General features: G+C 44.3%; 1 protein-coding gene across 5 annotated transcripts in view; it reads right to left on the reverse strand.

The window, feature by feature from the left end:
- LOC146203324 (uncharacterized) overlaps positions 1–18,455 on the reverse strand; it is a 492,360-nt gene that overhangs the window by 83,408 nt on the left and 390,497 nt on the right. For 2 of the 5 annotated variants that reach the window (XM_084588677.1, XM_084588678.1), the window contains exons 6-10: positions 16,328–16,614; positions 14,834–14,978; positions 14,526–14,594; positions 13,241–13,344; positions 9,760–9,859 (exon numbers count right to left, since the gene is read on the reverse strand). In XM_084588677.1, the coding sequence (XP_084444803.1) occupies positions 9,760–9,859; positions 13,241–13,344; positions 14,526–14,594; positions 14,834–14,978; positions 16,328–16,614 (705 nt within the window). The remainder of the gene's footprint in view (positions 1–9,759; positions 9,860–13,240; positions 13,345–14,525; positions 14,595–14,833; positions 14,979–16,327; positions 16,615–18,455) is intronic. The other 3 variants (XM_084588675.1, XM_084588674.1, XM_084588676.1) reach the window with 2 other exon arrangements.

An 18,455-nucleotide genomic window follows, 5' to 3' on the forward strand; every position in this document is an offset into this window, starting at 1 on the left:
CTTTCCACTTTCAGCCAGCCCCCCCCCCCCCCTGTGCACGCCGCGGTAGGAAAAAAAAAAAAAAAAGACAGGTGCAAAATTTTCTTCAACATGCATTATCATTGGTCAGCAAGAGCACGTGACACCAAATGCCGCGACCTGATAGGCTTAGGCTTGCCAGTGCGGTATGAGAGCTGTACCTGCCGCCATTTTGAGTGAGTGCTTGCAACGGAGTGCAACCCTAATGCAACTATGCCTGGAGGACCGAAAAAGCACCATTCGGTATTTCAGTTCGGTCGGAAATGACGAAAAACGAAAAGAAAAACAAATGATGCTACTTCTTTTTCATCTGAACCTGCCAATCGACGAGAAGGAAGTCTTGATGACCCGCCACCCGGCAGCCACGGAGAAATTGACGCTTCGCTCGACGATGCATCGCCGGCCAAAGCACCTAACGCGTGTTTGGACTCCGGCCGCGTGAGAATCGGCGCAAAGCCTGCCACCAACAATGAAGTAGAAGAAGCAGGAGCTCAAGAAAAGGCTACTCTCGAGCGGCTTGGATAGATGGAAGCAATGACGCTAAAGATTCAGCCGTTCACGGAATCCGGCAGTGCGACAGCACCGGTCCCAGACGAATGTAAGGCTGCGTTTACTGCCATCGACATGCGTGATTAACTCGCTTCTTGGTACTCTGCACTGCCAAACTTGTCAGGGACGCATGAAAATGATGAAAGGCGATCGCGAATATGGCCTTGCAGTAAAGCTGACGCTGGTCTGCAAGTGCTGCAGCGAGATCGCGACTGAGTGAAGTTTCCGGTGGGTGGACGGCGAAAAAAAGTGCAATCCATTCGAAATTAATATTTTAGCTGGGTGAACGATGCTTACAACAGATAATGGCCAAACAACCATGAATGACATTTTCGTCGTGATGGGCCTGTCTGGCCGAGGCCTTCATAACAGAACGTTTCAGCGGCATCTAAAAAAAAAAGCTGAAGCCCGCTGCGGAGCGTGCAGCTGTGGCTACTATGGTGCAGTGTGTTGAAACAGTAGTTGAACTGCACGAAAATTTAAGCTTTGGACACAAAGGGAACATTGCCGTGTGCTTTGATGGCTCCAGGATGACCCAGGGTTATTCTTCACATATAAGAGTTGGTGCAGTGGTGGAGCTTTTCACAGGCTACGTCCTCGACTGCGTCGTGCTATCGAACTTTTGCTTGGGCTGTGAAATCGGCCCCAAAATCGATTCTGTGGAGTATGCTGGGTGGAGGGAATCCCATCAATAACAAAAGAACACAGATTCCAAGTCTGGACAAATGGAAGTTGAGGTGGAATTAATTTTGTTTCAACGGTCACTGGAACGGAATGGACACAATGCACGCTGTGCAACAGTAACAGTCGAACTTTCAATGCCATCAAGGAAGCAAAGGTTTACGGCTTCATAGATGCCGTGAAGAAGGATTGTGTAAATCACATCCAGAAGCACATGGGATCAGCCCTGCGCAATCTTGTGCAGAAGGACAAAAATGAAGGCGTGCGGGGCCTTGGCGGCAAGGGGAGGCTTACAGCCGACCTCATTAACAGGCTGAGTGCCTATTATGGCTGAGCGCTAAAATCACACTTTGGTGATATAGAGGCCATGCATAAAGCAGTGATGGTGACCTATCATCATGTCACATCCACTGACAGCAGCTCTAACCACAGTTTGTGCCCAAGTGGCGAAGGCTTTTGGTGCCGTCACAATGCAGCAAAGGCAAAAGGTGACCCACAACTGACGCACACATATAACTTGCCACGAGGTGTGGCACACGCACTTTTGCCAGTGCATGAGTGCTTGGCAGACAGAAAGCTGCTGGAAAGGTGTCAGCGAGGGAAGATACAAAACGCAAATGAGCCGCTCCATTAAGCAATTTGGAGTTTGATTCCCAAGGAACAGCATTTCTCTCTCTCTCTGCTGTGGTAGTAGCTGTGGCAGAAGCAGTGCTACGCTTCAATGCTGGCAACGAATATGCAGCAACAGCCATTCTGCAAGAGCTGAATGTGAACGTGACGAACACTGGCTCAGAAAGTGGCAAAGAAAAAGACTCGCGTCACTCGACCGCTTCCGAAAAGAAACGGGCATTGTCACTGGGCCCTCAAAGGATGGCTAAAAAAGAGCACAAGTCTGGGATGCACCCAGATTATTCGCCAGGTGCATTCATGCAATTTGAAGAGTGGCTGTCTACATAAAAATGCTAGAAAATATTTCTCATTGTTTTCTCAAAACCACAATTTTGACTCAGTAGCAGTCTTGGAGTAGCAATATCTCAGCTTGTAGCCATGCTATCACAATAATTCTTTTTTTGCTTGAAACTTAATATTTTGTACTCCGTAGTAAGATTAAATTTATAGGATTTAATGTTCAGTAACCTTATTAAAAAATATGTTTTGTTTCAGGCAGCTGCATGACCTTTTGCTACAATGGGATTGCCAATCTTTAACTTTAGACCAAATTGGCCTAGGAGGCTCATTCTTGTTTTACTGCATTTCTTAGATATTAGAGATTAATTTGGTAAGTGAAATTTTATTATGGCTTCAACTCTGTTCAGAAAATTTTCTAGCTCCAAATGAGATACATAAAATTGTGATTATTTTTAAACTATTTGTTACAGAATAAAAAGAAATGCAGATTTAAAATCAGTGCACAACACTTCATAAACAGGGCAAGTTGTATTGAAATACAGTAGAACCCCGTTGTTACGTTCCTCACTGCTTCATTTTCCCGGCTGTTACGTCGCTTTCATCCGGTCCCGGCATTGCTCCCATATGATCCAATGTATTGGGATCCTCATTGTTACGTTGTATCTGTGAAAATGTTCCCGCATGATACATCGCAACTGGTCACCGTGAACCCGCCTGAGGCAACGCGCGCCAACCACCATTTTGACTTTTGAAGAGTCTTGGCTAGGCTTGGCTATGGAACTAACTTCAAGAAGCCGCACGTGAGTTGGAGAGGCCGCCACTAGATGGCCGTCCGCCTCGTGAACGTCGGCTAGGTGGCGTGCACCGCCACCGCCCGATTCAAAGGGTTCAGCTTCATCCGTCCATCCATCCGTCGAACCAGTTCACGACAAAGCCGGTCGTGAACCAGTCAAACTAACCCTTGTTCTTTGTATCCGACGATCGTGATCTGACGTTCTTCGATGGCGCCGCGCAAGCGGAAGATGCTTTCCCTCCAGGAAAAGCTGGACGCATTCAACGCTGTCGACAGGAAGCCAGAACAGAAAAGAATTGATATTGCCAAAGACCTTGGTCTGCCACCATCGACACTTAACAGCATCGTCTCAAAGCGTGCCGAGATTGAAGGCAATGCAGCGCTTTTCGGCCCGAAAGCTAAGCAGGCTCGTAGGGCCAAGTATGGAAACCTCGACGAGGCTCTTCTGACCTGGTTCAAGCAAGCTCACGCTGCCGGCGTCAACTTTGATGGCAGCATTTTGTGCGAGAAGGCAATGGACATCGCCGACAGACTGGGCATCACGGACTTTGCGGCGTCGAATGGCTGGATCGACCATTTCCGAAAGAGGCACGGCATCGCGTACAAGACAGTAAGCGGTGAATCAGCAAGTGTGAACTTGGCAACAGTCGACGATTGGAAGGCCACACTATCTGCTATACTAATTGAGAGCTATGCGCCTCGTGACATCTACAACGCCGATGAAACGGGCCTTTTTTGTCGGGTGCAGCCGTCAAGTCCCTAAGCCTGAAAGGAGAAGCGTGTCACGGAGGCAAAAACAGCAAAGAGCGATTGACGGTGCTCCTTTGCTGCAACATGGATGGTTCCGATAAGTTAAAGCCATGGGTAATCGGCAAATATCGGAACCCGCGGTGCTTGAAGGACACTCGCCTGCTGCCATGTCACTACAGAAGTAACAGTTGTGCCTGGATGACGTGTTCATTGTTCGAAGAATTTCTTCACTACTTCGACAACAAGATGGGATCCCAGTGCAGGAGTGTTCTCCTTTTTCTAGACAATTGTGCTGCCCACGCAAGAGACCCGCAGTTTCTTCGGAACGTCAAGCTTGTGTTCTTCCCATCGAACACTACAAGCCATCTGCAGCCGCTGGATGCCGGCGTCATAAAGAACCTGAAGCATTCCTACCGGAAGTGTGTTGTGAAGCACTGTCTTGCGCGTATTGATCATGGACAGCAGCCTACGACCATTTCGGTGCTTGATGTTATGCACTATGTTGCTTCAGCGTGGGCAGCAGTGGCCCCATCAACTGCACAGCACTGCTTCGCGCAGTGCGGCTTTCGCACGGACGGCAAAGGGGAATTTCCTGGCACAGACGCTGGAGAGTCGGAAGCAGCCTCTTGCGATCAAGAGCTCACCGAGGCGATGGATGCGCTGGGTGCCACGGGACTCACATACGACGACTACGTCGCAGTGGATGCTGCCGTCGTGACATCGGAGTGCCAGAGTATCGGTGATATTGCTGCGAGCTCGGTCGCGAGTGAAGCCGCAGATTGTGATGACAAGCTCGAGCCACACGATTCCGAGGATTTGTCAGATCCGAGCTTTGGAGAAGCGGTCGCGGCTCTGGACCTCCTCCATAGGTATGTCGCACCTCAAAGCGACGCAGACAGCAATACGGCTTTCCAGGCTATTGAGAAGCGCCTGGTGTTTTCTAGCGAGCGAAAGAAACGGCAGTCCACTATTGATTTTTTTAAGTCCTAATGTCATTTTGCGGAAATAAATTGTTTGAAGTGAAAGCTGCACCGTTCTCGTTCCTTTTCGGAGCCTTCCTCACTGTTGCGTTTTCCCGGCTGTTAAGTCTTTTTTTCTCGGACCGGTGAAAAACGTATGAACAGGGTTCTACTGTACATTCATAATTTTAAAAAATTGGTCAAAGAGGGGTGTCCACCGTTAATAAATTAAGAATTGCTTGCAGCAAGTTTTATGGTCAAACCTTAACAAATTTCTTAGAAGAGTCGCCCCAAAAGTTTGGGCGCTTCCTCTCAGAAACTAAAAGAAGTGTGGAACAGCCGAAAATTAATGATAGCATAACTGACAATCTCGCTAATATTGCTAATGGATCCAGCAGTAGCTTCTAGCTTGCCCTTGCTGGACTACGAACTTCACATGTGCGAGCCCCAAACGTTGTCCAGTTCCAGTCTGCTGCTGCAATGCCAGACCTAGAGCTTAGTCGTGAGGGGATATTTTCACTCTTGCTAAATATAAAAGCAAAGTTTTAACATGGCACCAACAGCATACCGAACGAATTTCTGAAGTACTATCCAATTACCTTTTTGTTCTATTTAATGCATCACTTCAGGAATGTTCTTTCCCAACCAATTGGCTAACAGCTAGAGTAATTCCAATATTCAAATCAGGCAATAAATTTAATGCTACTAATTATAGACCAATCTCTTTATTATGTACTTGCAGTAAGATACTAAACACATAATAGCACATCACTTATCTTATCACCTCGAGTATAAAAACTCTTTTGTCGCCTATCAACACGGCTTTCAAAAAAAGGTGCCAACTGCCATGCAACTTTTATCAGTCATTCATAACTTTGCTTCAGGCATTGCCGGTGGCAGGTAGATTGACGCCATATTTCTTGACCTATCAAAGGCTTTTAACCACGTGTTGCACCCTTTGCTTATTGATAGAACTAAAAAAGCGGGGATTCTGGCTGGTTACAGGCATATTTAAGCAATAGGACCCAATTTGTAGAATGTTCATGATTTAGATCTGCATATAATGATGTGTTGACCAGAGTGCCTCAGGGATCTGTGCTAGGTCGTTTGTTATTTTTAATTTATATCAATAGTTTTGCTGAAAATGTCGATGAAACTGTAAGTGTAAAACTGTTTGCTGACTGTGTCTTGTACAGTGTAATAGACAGTGCTTCACAACAAACTATGTTGAATAAAAACCTTTGTAAACTTGCGGACTGGTGTGAGGAGAGTGGTACGAAGATTAATTTGCGAAGACCATATCTATGTCAACAACAAGAAAGAAAAAGCCCCTTGGTTACAACTATCACATACAGGACCAGTTTATTAATTTTTTCAGCTGTTAAATACTTAGGGTTAACAATTACAGACTCCCTCAAATGGAACGCCCACGTTGGCAACATTACCATGAAGGCATTTCAAGAGCTTTGTTTTTTTCGCCGAAAATTAAAAGGCGCTACTCCTGCCATCAAACTTGAAGCATACCGCTCTCTAGTAAGAAAAGTTTTCGAGTATGCCTCGATAGTTTGCGACCCGTGCTAAGCAAGGACATTATCAAACTAGAGCGCATCCAGCGTCTTTCAGCCAGATTTATTTTTTCTGATGACCGTTCAACATCTTCGGTCACTCACATGCTGAGTAAGCTTAAGTTAGAACCCCTTAAAGGTCCACGGAAACAGCCCCCAAGAAGGCACTGACAAACATGTTGAGTGTGTAGAATACATCCTTTTGAGCATTAACGCAAAGTAAAACTCCTTGGAACAAAGCCAGCGATCCATTATTAATTTTTAAAAACACCGTTTTTTGAAATTCGCGGGCAGAGAGAATGTCGCTTGGCGGTGTCGCATGGAACTATTTCCTTGACCCGTGACGTCACAGGTAAGTTGACTGGCAAGGCTTGCTAGAAGCTGCCATTCGCTGCGGCCACTGCAGCCATGACGTCACGGACACACTTCCGGTAGCTGCGAAAGTCGTCTGCTCGTGCGCTGCTCGAGCTCTGTGCGGGCTGTTACACAGCTCGCCGCCCTTATCGGTTAGGTGACCATTGCCCATTAAGTACAACAACCGAAGTGACGCAGTGATCGGCAGAACGAAGCTGCATTTACAAATATCTTATTTATATAACGTAGTTTCAGGAGTACCGGAGTGTCGTCCGACGAGGCGTCAACAGCACGGTCAAGCACCGCACGATGGCAGCACCTCCTCGACCGCCGTAAACACCGCCGCTGTGGCCCCTCCTCCCGCGAACAACACGGCGGATCGTTAGCACCGATGTCCGAAATAAAGCGTGCTAAAATTTGTTGGCGTATGGAATACTGAGCCGAATATCAAGTATGAAGCCCTCGTGAGGATCGTTGACCAGCAGCAAATTGCTGGTAAGAGCGATAGCCGTGATACAAGCTAGTTTCTGCTCAAGCCAGCTGCCGCTGGTGCATTTCGGCTGATCCGATCTGCTCGTACTAGCTATGCGTTGGCAGAGTTAATCCTATAATTATTTTACTATGGCAGGAAATGATTCACTATAAGGCAGTTTCATAAGTAGACGATTTACGACAGCGTTGATCATGTTCCAAAGCGTCGACTGCCGCGGCTTCGAAGCGAAACAATTTAGGCCTAGCGACGACTAGGGACGGTCACGCACGGCGCCGTCGTTCGCGCGCCCCACCCCCGCGGTAATTGTGTAACGTACCTCAGCCTGCTCGCTGCATCTCGTGCTGCAAGCGTTGCAAACTCGTGTACTTTCATAGCTAAGGCCACGCATTTTGTGACGTTCTGCTCAGCAACAAGCCGTTCAAACGATACTGCAGGCAAGACAAGGCTTCAGTACGCAGTCGCTGTGCTGTCGGCCGTAATCGAAGACGTCGGGCGGCACCATATTCTATACATCGATCTTTAAACGTGATACAGTGGGCAAATGAATAACTTTGTGAAGCAGACCCACTCGTACGTTTCGCGCACTCAGGCGCCGACGAGTAGCTTCCGTCAACAGACGCCGTCATAACCTCGGTTAACGATGCAAACCGAGGTCGTCAAGCTCGGTTTGCGATAACCGCGGTTAGTGGTGTAACCACGGGTTCGTGGTTACACTAACCGTCGCTGCGCGAACTGGCGAACTCAGGCGTGTGCGAGCGAGGACGGGTTGATGCGAGTACGCCAGCGAGCGAGCGCACGGCAACCGGAAGTTCGTCGAAGTGACGTATGTCTGGACGGAGCTTTGAACTTGCTTGTATTCTTTATTTTTTTATGGCTCCCTTCGGCGTACGAGTTGAGAGGGAAAATTGGAAGGGTAATTTTTATTCGCCGATATCTCTGGTGTTGCAGAAGCTAGATCGAAAATTTTTGAGGAGAATGATGGGTGGTTCAATAACTAACAGTGTTATGGCGTTGTTTATCCTCCTTGGTGACCCCTTTCAGTGGACCTTTAAAGTATGCCGTCAGGTCTCTAGACTGAAATTCTTTCATACGCCGTATAACAACAAATCTGGTTGGTCACACGATACCTATATTTTTGCTGCCCCCCAGAGATCCAGTAGACTAAGCCACTTTAAAGTAGCACGGCCATATTTTGAAGGACCAAACTTTACCAGAATTCATAGTTTCCCCTCATAACACATCAGTGGAACCATTTGCTGAACTGTTACTGCAACACATGTAATCCCTTTCCTGCTTAGGCAGAGAGAGAGAGAGAGAGAGAGAGAGCAGCTCTGGAGGAGCAAAAGTCTCATTTCAGAGCATGTTTGCAGAATTTATGGGCTATTTCGAAGCACTTTGAAGCAGGCTGATAGCATTAAATGTTTACAAACCACATTTTTCTGTTCATAACTCGAGTAAGTTCAATTTAATTTGGCTTACAAATGGAGCAGAAAAAAATGTTCATTTAAATTAACGTTTGAATTATCGCTCGAAAAAATTAATGAAAACTGCGTAGTACAAATTTTTATCTGACGAACACCTGCATGAGAGCTGTCTGCATTTGAGATGAAACCCAAGTGCAAACATCTGTTTTTTTTTTGTGGTTTCATCAAGTGCTTTGCTTTGCGTACATTGTTGGGAAGGTTGATGGATTGCTCCAAAATAGTAGAAGCCTCCCTACCCTTTTCACAGTGTGGCTCAGTAATATTGATGCCTTTGAACAAAACTCCCCTGTCGCGTTTTGAGGATAAGCTTCATCGCACAGTCGCATTGGTGAAGCAGGATGGCATGAAGTAAAAGTGAATCCAAAACTATGCAATTGAGACTTCGGAAATGGCGAACGTCAGACTGTCGTCATATCTGTCACAGCACGCACAATTTGTGCGGACACAACTGTTACATTCAATGCCTATTTCAGTGATCACTGGCGGCATGTGTTGTACCTCAATGTGATCCCCCGTATGAAATAACCAGAGCGAGCCTGCCCATGTCCGAATTAACGGACATCCGATGCCACAGACACTTACATGGGCATTGGCTGGGACCGTCCTCCTAGTTCAAATTATGCGAATTTCTGAAATAATTGGGGTTGAAAAAAAAAGGAATTTAGTACAAAACTGCATAAAAATTGATTCTGTACCCCAATGGCCAGAATTATTTAAGGGTGAAATGGATCTAAAGATCTTTACTCGAGTTTATGAAAGAAAAAGATTAGTGACAGCTACTACAAACAGTAGCAGAACTGATTAGCTGCCATTAATTTCAATTTAGAAAGGCTCGTGCAACCAGCCTTTCATGAAAGTTGTGGCGATAACAGCTTTATGGCAAGCACCACGAGTGAATCGAACTGTTGTGGATATGGATGCGGCTGCGTTTTTTTGCAGCGATCGCCCAGTAAAGCTCAACTGATGAAAATACTCAGCTAAATTAGGTGTAGTATTACTTGCGATGGTAAATTATCATGTAAATTGCTGTTTGGCAAAGCTTGGCAACAGGTCAGATGGGCACAGCATGGTGCAATAGGCAAGCACTCTCACCCCTTCATACAGCAATACTACACAATGAGGAGTTATGCAAAACTTTTCAAATTTTCTAAACAGTATCACTTAAAACCTTCTGAATGCAACAAATGCAAAAATGCATCTGTACCTCGCCCATTGCAGACATCATAGCAGGCTGAATTCCTAATAGGTCATTCCGTGCTTTCTGTAAAGTGAGATAACAATCCTCTTCTTGTCGCCGGACAAGCCTGCACAATGCAATAAAACACGCGACCATCACATACAAAGAACAGATTCTAGTTGCATGCATACATATAAACAAGTAAAAATTAAGGCATTTAGTGTATGTCTGTAATGCTTTCAGTGTATAGTGCTGAAGATCAAGATTTGATGTTTTGTGTACCCTGTAATCTACACTTGTTTGCAGGAGGTTGTGTACTCCTATTTAAATACAAAATTCTACAAGGTGACAAAAAATTATTGCAAATTGATGCATTTTGCTAATGAAATGTGACAGAGTACTAAGCCCAGGGCTTGATGCATTTCTCAGGCTTCATTTTGGCACTTCCTACTACATCAGCAGCACTCTCCCTGAATAGCAAGTTACATATATACTACTGCTACCTGGGGCACGGTCCTTCCTTCACATGGTCCCTTGCTTGTCAGTGACAGAATTAGTTAATCATGAGTTCGATTATATTTCAATCTGCCCAAAACCCACTGTCATCTCACTGAGGCCATCAAGATAAACTAAGTTGATTCATCAGCAGTGAGAACGAGAGCAGCGTCAATCAAAAAACACTCTTGCAGTCCTCCCCTTGTGAGATAAGAAAAAAGTACCTATGTGAAAATAGTGTGGTACAGGGCTGAACTTAAGGCAGTCCACAACTTTACAAATTAAACAATTAAAATTTAATATCTGAGTTTAGTCTTCAAATTAAATAGTAGCTGTATGAACAATATACGAAAACATGGTCGAGCCTCATCACAATGAAGGCTGATGTGAAATACGACACATAGCAATATGAATGTAAACTTAAACTGGCAATGACTCAAACTGATGGGTGTTCTACTGCTGTTGCTAAACAAAAAATGCAAGCTTAAAAATTACTATACAAATGAGAGTGAAGAATTTCCCGACTTAAAATGTACCTATATAATTTTGTAACCATTCCGATCAGCCTTTTTTGCAAAATGTGGCGCCCTCTGGGAGTGGTTGAAAATTCATCTGCTACCGCTTGAAAACGCTCTTGGGAGATGCAGCTGGCTGCGAAATGCCAATGTGTGTTATTGACAGCCACCCTTATCTGTCGCATATGCCTATCACAAATATTGACAGCACATGGCCTCCGAGATCAGTTCCTGCAGCGCCAATCGCGGAGGCCAAGAACTGCGCATGCGCAGCTTGAGTTGGTGGTTCATTTTCAACCAGGGGAAAGGCGTGCATGTGCAGAGCAGCCTTTGAAAAAGGCGGATTGTCCGATATGAAAAAACAGACATTCTAAGCAATTTTACAACCTGTAAAAAAAGGCTCCAAGATAACCCAATGTCTCCATTTTTCACTCCTTAACTTGTAACTCCACAGCAGATAAAGAGAAAGAAATAAATTAAAACGCAAGATTTATGTCAATTGGCAAAACCAATGATGAGTTGTCTCTGAAATTTGGCCCCGAGTGCAAGCTTGTGGCAGTTGCTGTGCCAATTTCATCAACAAATATCACACTCTGCTCCTGTGCAAAAAAACCTTAGCCACAACATTTTTCATGCAAGTTGCCTAACAGTAACCAGCTAAGACTTGGCATTATTAGCCCCCAAAACAGCCACCAATTATTTTCTGAATAGGGGATGCAGCTTTCAGCGATTCTGTTTTTATTTTTCTTTATATGAAAACTGTTATGCTTGTTGCCAATGATATTAAAACTATTTGCCTAAGCTTTCGGTATTGTGCCACAAGAATATCTTCCTTAATTTTTTGCAGTCTGCAGAATTGTGAAAAACCTACTGACTCTGCAGAATGAGATCGAAAACTGAAGTGACATTCATTGTACTTCTTAAAAAAAAAAAAAAAAAAAACATGCACTTTTCATTTGGCCTTATGTGGTATAGTCACTCCAGACTTCTTTAGACAGAGGGCCAAATTTCAGGTGAGAAATATCATAAACTATAAAATCAATTTTCTCAACCTGCAGTGTGGTTCTATGAGTGTAAAAAAACACACACACACGGTCAAAATAAGAGGGACAGAGTGCGCAACAACCCAGTATTGAGAACAAGGCAGTTGAGCTCTGTGCTTACTTCTCTAGAAGCAGCAAGGTTGCAGTCAGTGGTATATTTTTTAGTCCTACCTCTTTCTGCGTGTTTATGGCACCACTTTTTAATTGTTTGCAACCAGCTGTTGTGATCTAGAGACAGCATTCAAAACGCTCAGCTACACATTCAAGACATCCACATAATGGCTCGCGATTCCCATTGAACCTGCCCATTTCACATGCACGCTACTATTGAAGCCTGATATGGTAAGATGCGTGCCCATGGCACCCTCCATGACAAATTCACTCACAGCAGCCTGCACAGAAGCCTTCTTACCATACTCAGCCATTTGGCAACTTTCACTTATTGTTGCCGCATAAGTGCACAATCTTGTATTCCTTCTTAAATCTATGACTCCTGGAGTTCGAAACAAAACAATATATTATGGGCTGATCGAGCAAGTGCAAGCCATCCTAGTCGAGCACAAAACCACATCACTCCAATCCTCCTAATAAAATTCCATCAGTCTCTGGTGACAACCGCGGAGGAAACTGATACTGATGCCATAGCTCCTTCATGTCAGTTATGAAGCAGGACCTGGAACTTTTGTTTTCTTTGCCCCTGAATTTGAGCTGAGGCTCCAGATTTGAAGCCAAATCAGTAAGCTCCTGATCCCCTCCCAAAAAAGCCCACTTGGTCACAGTGCCACTAAACCTTAAGAAAGACAAAAATAAAAAGCCTTTTTTTTTCTTACCCATTTCAAGCACTACTGCGGTTTGTAACCATTTTTTTTTTTTGCAATACTTCCCGGCAGGTTTCAGAAAGAAAATTTTAAGATGGCACAGAAAACGAGTCATATGAACAGATACTTTGACTTCTGAAATACTGAATTTTCAGTCATTTTTGTGACTTGAAATCAACAGCAACCCCTTAAACTTAGACCCAAGTCACTTGGAACACACTGTATATGGGTACTTGCATGCACTTTGGACAGGTCTAGCAGCCAGACAAAGGTGTCACATGACATTTTCGGGAGTGCAAAATGATGAGTCTGTGGCACACACAAAACAACCAGCAGCCATTAAGTTCACAACAGTGCAGCAAAAACAATGCATAAACACAGCAACGATCGAAGTAAAGCCCAAAACCCCAGTTTGCAGGCAGCTCATGATTTTTACCAGTACCGTGCAGGAGCGAATAACTGTCAACAACCACCCTATTAGAGTGGTTTAGGAAGGCCCATATTGTTCAGCTTTAGTGAGTCCACTTTGCTAAGCACCATCACGACCACCCATGAATTCACACACACACCTACACACTCATGCTTAGCAGCAGTAGGAGGTGCGAAGAAAAATGGTGCAACAAGAAAATGGCCTTACATGTACTGGTTAGTAGCTGCAAAGCTCTGCCTTATCAGCTGCGGAACCTCCTCTTGCATGCTGTCATCCAGCTGTCGCAGAAAATACAGCTCCACTGCAACCTGCTGCTGGCCAGAGTGCATCAAGCGCCTCGTCAGCGGGACACAGTCATTGCACTTTGGGGAAGCTATGTAAAGCCTAGCTAGAACAAATGGTAACAAGCAACTTGCCACTCGTATACGACAGCGTGCAAAGCCGGCATGACTAAGGCCTCTCATAGAAATCTGCGTCTGGTACAGTGAATCTGTACCTGGTTAATATATTTATGCGATTTTAAGTCTATAACTGAATACAGTGAGTGGAATCCCTGATATCTCATCTCTCTCACCTTTGTTGGCGATATCATGCTCTCATTGAGATTGTAAATCAACGTCCTATCCTCTCCCGCTTCCTACTTCAGATTTTTAAAATTTAAATAACATGACTTACAATCATTTAAATTTGACATCTCCGTAAAGTGTTTTTTGGCTTTCCACTATATGGTTTCCTCATATATTATTACCAGGTTTCACAGGAGGAGATAAGTAAAGCAACAGATCTGCTGAGTCTACGAATGATCACTGGAGCAGGAACACAACAGCACTAGTGGGAACAATAAAGAACAAATAGGTTTGGTTTGGTTTGTGGGGTTTAACGTCCCAAAGCGACTCAGGCTATGAGAGACGCCGGTAATTTGTAGCCCACAGAGCTTAAAGGGACATTGAGGACAACTCCATCCAGTTATTGTTTTCAGCAAAAATTGATTATCTGACTCTTTCTGGCCGTGTTAATGTTTTCCCGGCAACAAAAATGCATTTATTGCTAAGAAAATTAGATAGCAGTCTTCCACCAGGTTGACTAAAAACGTGCGATGCACTCATCGAAGAGGACAGGTTCTTGCAGTTTTGAAGTGAATGGTGGCATAGAGTAGCCTGTGAGATCCACACAGAAAAATCAGTGTCAATGCATGAACTTTATGCATGGAGTTGGCTGGTGACGGCAATACCTGTATGTCATTTCTTTTTTTTTTTTCAGGGAATGGGGGGGTCTTTTCTAGCTTACAGACGCTCTGTTTTTGGTGAGAATGGTCTCTTTGTGAATAGAATATGGTACCCTATCGAAAGAGACTAACTTCAGTTTGTGCAGTGTCCCTTCAAGCAGAGAGCCCATGTATGATGGCAGCAAATGGGAGATATTTTCCTCAACTAAAACAAACATGCATGACAAATGAGGAAAAGCTCTCAAACACAGCCCATGCAAAGCTTGCCTGTCCTTGAGTTACGTATCTTTCCCTTGCAGCAGTGATGATTTGAATCTCCAGCCGCAGGTGTTCACACTGTGGACAACAAAGCATAGACCCGGAAGAGATGTGAATAACAAGTACCCAGAAAATGAGCCCACTTTCACTTCTAAAGACTCAAGAGTGTTTTTACTGAGATGCATTTTGCCAAAAGTGCCACAATAATTCTTGTACCTGCAATAAAGATTATTAGAGCAGCCTCTCACGAAAGACTTACTTGCAACTAAGGTTCCAAATATAGCACATGCGACTTTTCAAAGTCTGATCATACGTGCCTTTCGCTGAATATCTTGCACAATGGATTCAAGATTTTCAATCTCTCCTTCAATCCAACTATTTAGCTCTTGAGCTTCGTGCAAAATTTGTCCAGGCGTCACATGCTGCATTAGTACATTCTTCTCGTTCATCTGTTCTTCAACCCTTGAATTTGGAAAAAAAAAAAAAGAATAAAGGCTTCAATTCCTTCAAGCAACTTCAAGGCATTCATATCTCAGACAGCACAAAAAACTGCTCTTTTTTTTTTCTATCAACTGATTGTCAACTGTCCTATCAAGCAGTGGTGTGGGAGGAATCTGACATTGGACTCCATTTTACTTTCTGTCCTATCAAGCAACCATCCTGCAACAACAGGTGTCTGAAGTTATCAGAAGAGATACAGTGGAATCTCGTTGACAAAGTTCCACAGACAAAAGGTCCCCATCCATCTTCTATTCTTAGCCCTTTTTTCTCCCATTAACATTCTTGGTCAGCCTATGCTGGTATTTCACCATTTCCTTAAGAGCTGTCCTGAAGTATTCTGTCAAAGTGTATTTCCTATCATGTCCATTTAAAATTGCTAATCCTCTCTTATAAACACATGCAAACATGAGCCTGCTTCTTGCGATGATTCATCATGTATATCTTGCACTGTTTGTTTCCCTGCTGCTGCTTTTGTATAATTTTTTTTCAGGTATAAGAATCACAGGTTTCCAGCTCAGACAATGCCATTTTCAAAGCAATATTCTTCCATTTTACTACTCCTCACCATACTCAACTCCTCTCCATTCCCCTGCTTTTCTTCAGAAGCAAAACCCTACATAAACCCCTCCAGTGATGCTCCCTCTCAACCCTTGTTTGGTCTCCTCCAAATTTACGTACTCATCTTGTATACCTAATTCTACTTTAAAATAATCTACTACATTATGCTGTTTTTCAGTGTTCAGAAGCAAGCTTTTCTAAACGTCTAGAAAGGACTCCTATTTTCATCACTGAGCTTCACAACCAGAACAAAGTTGTGAAGGGTGTCTAAAACTTGGCCTTCTGCTAACTTCACCAAGCGTCCCCCCCCCCCCCCCCCCCTCTTCACCACGAAAGTGGCATGCTACCAAGGCCCATGCAATAGACTGCGACAACCAGTATAAAACATAGGGACGCACTAAGAAAAGCTAGCACTTTCTTTAAAGAAAATTCTTAATAATAAAGATGGAAAGGGGGTCATTATGCAAGTGGTTCCTCTATCGGAGATTACGTCAAACAACATCGATAATTGCCTATGAGCGTCCCTGTTAATGTGGCTACAATTGCCTCCCCCTAGGACATTTCGGAGCGAATTCGAAACCATGCAAGTTTTCCAGAAATTTTTTTGAAGTTTCGCATTATAAAACCACGTAAAAGTATGACTGTCTTAGCCGAACCTCCATACCTGCATAGGGAGTTGGCTGATGATGAAAAAAAAAAAACATTATGTCAAGAAACATTAAGCAGGGTCACATAATGAAATTTTACTGTACCTTCTTCCCAGCTCTTCTTCTTTCCTCTCCAGATCATGCAATGACTGTACTGCATTGGCAAATGTCAAGTTCATGTCCATGACAGCCTGATCAGAAGCAGTCAGTGAATCTGCCAACTTCTGCAACACCACTTCAGTATGTTCAATTTCTGATTGCAGCTCATTCCCACGGACCTCTTCCTTGACAACATCTGCTACAGCTTCACGCAGCTGACTTTTGAGCTCCTCCAACCTAGACAGCCAGTCCTTTGCTCCTTCCTTGATCTTCTTGAGCTCATTTTTTTTCTCCTGAAAGAAGTTGAAGAGCGACATGCTGCACAATCGACAAGCAGACACTTCTAGTGAGTCATAAAATAATGGCTATGTGCTATCCCATCATTGTCATCAGTTGTGCTCAAGCCTACAGCGTAGCACAAATCCTCACAGTTGGTTGAATATGAATGATGGGCACACTATGGTTTTCGTTTTTTTTTTTTTTTAACTGGCCCAAGGCGAACACACTGTGCTTAACCCCCCATAACTTTATCTTATCTTTAGCACCTTTTATGCCTCTACCAAGTGCAGGGCAGCCAAATAGACATTACATTTGGTGAACCTCCCATTCTTTACTTTCTTCTGTCCTCAAAGTCTCAGTCCTGCTATTTCTTTGCCACATCACCCAATGGCTCCCTAATGCCCTCAGCATCGCCTCTCCATTCTTATGTTGAGCACCGTCACTATAATAAAGAAGATCAATCTCGGCTCTGATCTTACTCAATAAAACAAGAGCTCTTTTGATAAGAAAATACTGTCTCGGAATTTTCAAATTAACATGCAGGTGAGTAGTTAGCTACTTATTAGTTTGCATTTTAATATTTCATAAGCATGCAGGTAGCGACAGCAGCTTTCAAATCTTGATAAAACTTAAATCATGCTCTGCGAACTGGCCTGGAATGACCACAGAAATGCACACAAGTTAACCAACTGACCTAATCTTCCTGACGGCTTTGTAGTCTTTGCTGTGCAGAGGACCTCTAATGCAGATAAAAATTATTAGAGTCCCTGAAATATGACTGAACAAAGATGAGTTAATTACCGTACCTGAGATATTAAAGGGCACTGTTTTGTGAATACCTTGTAGCAAATATTTTCAGGATGCATTTTTTTAGAAGCTAAGTTACCTGCAGTTAAAATTTGAATTTTACTGTCTTTGCGTCTTTTTTCCCCTGTCATCACTTTTTTTTGTGCTCAGAGGTCAGCATTGCTCATACAACCTCACCCACTCCTCCCCACTGCAGAGGTACAAAAATTTCCTGCAAGGGTAGAGACTGCTGGCGTGCAGGCACAACGTAGCCGTGGCCATGGTGGCTGCACAACGTCAGGATGAATCTAGATGACAGCCCTTTCTTATGAAGGTGCACGATATGAAAGAAGGCATAAGCTTGAAAAAGTCACCGGAAAACATCAACTTTGAGCACGATTGTGGTCCCTGTGCTGCGTGCAGATCCATATATTCAGCTCAGGTGCTCACTACGCTTGAATATTTACTATGACCGAAAGATGTTTTAGGGGTCCTTTGAGAGCAGTGGGCATTCAACCACACCAGCTGAAAACTGTTACGGGATAACTGAAGATATTAATGCCTTGCACTGCAATTCCTGATGCTTTGAGAAAGCAATTCACTGCTCTGTCCAGGAGCACAATGCACACTCTGCGGAGGCTTAGAGCAAGTCGAGCCAGACCAATTCATATACCTAGAATTCCCCTTAAGGCCGATTCACACGACAGACCGTCGGTCGGCGGACTGCGTATTCACACGTCACTACTATGCAAGGCATGCTGTTGTCCCGGTCCCGCCCCATCCAGGATCATGCACATTATAATTATGCTCTTGCATGCTGGTCGCCCTGGTGCACGGACTACAATAGATAATTGTGCTCTTACTGTCGCCCCCTTGTTTTTCGCAGTGTTGCAAACAGCTTGCGAGGCGGAGTGTAGTTGATTGCTTGGGATAGGGGCGCAGAGGGGGGAAGTTAACAGAGGGGGTCAGTAAAGCCGGAGGTGCACGCGGACAACAGCTCCTTTCCTTCTTGGTCCTCCGAGGCTGCTTGATGGCGTCGGATCGATGACCAGTTTTCAGCAAGAGCGAA

The sequence above is a fragment of the Amblyomma maculatum genome, chromosome 1 (genome assembly GCF_055883805.1).
Source record: "Amblyomma maculatum isolate TAMU_Amacu chromosome 1, ASM5588380v1, whole genome shotgun sequence".
NCBI classification, from domain to species: domain Eukaryota; kingdom Metazoa; phylum Arthropoda; class Arachnida; order Ixodida; family Ixodidae; genus Amblyomma; species Amblyomma maculatum.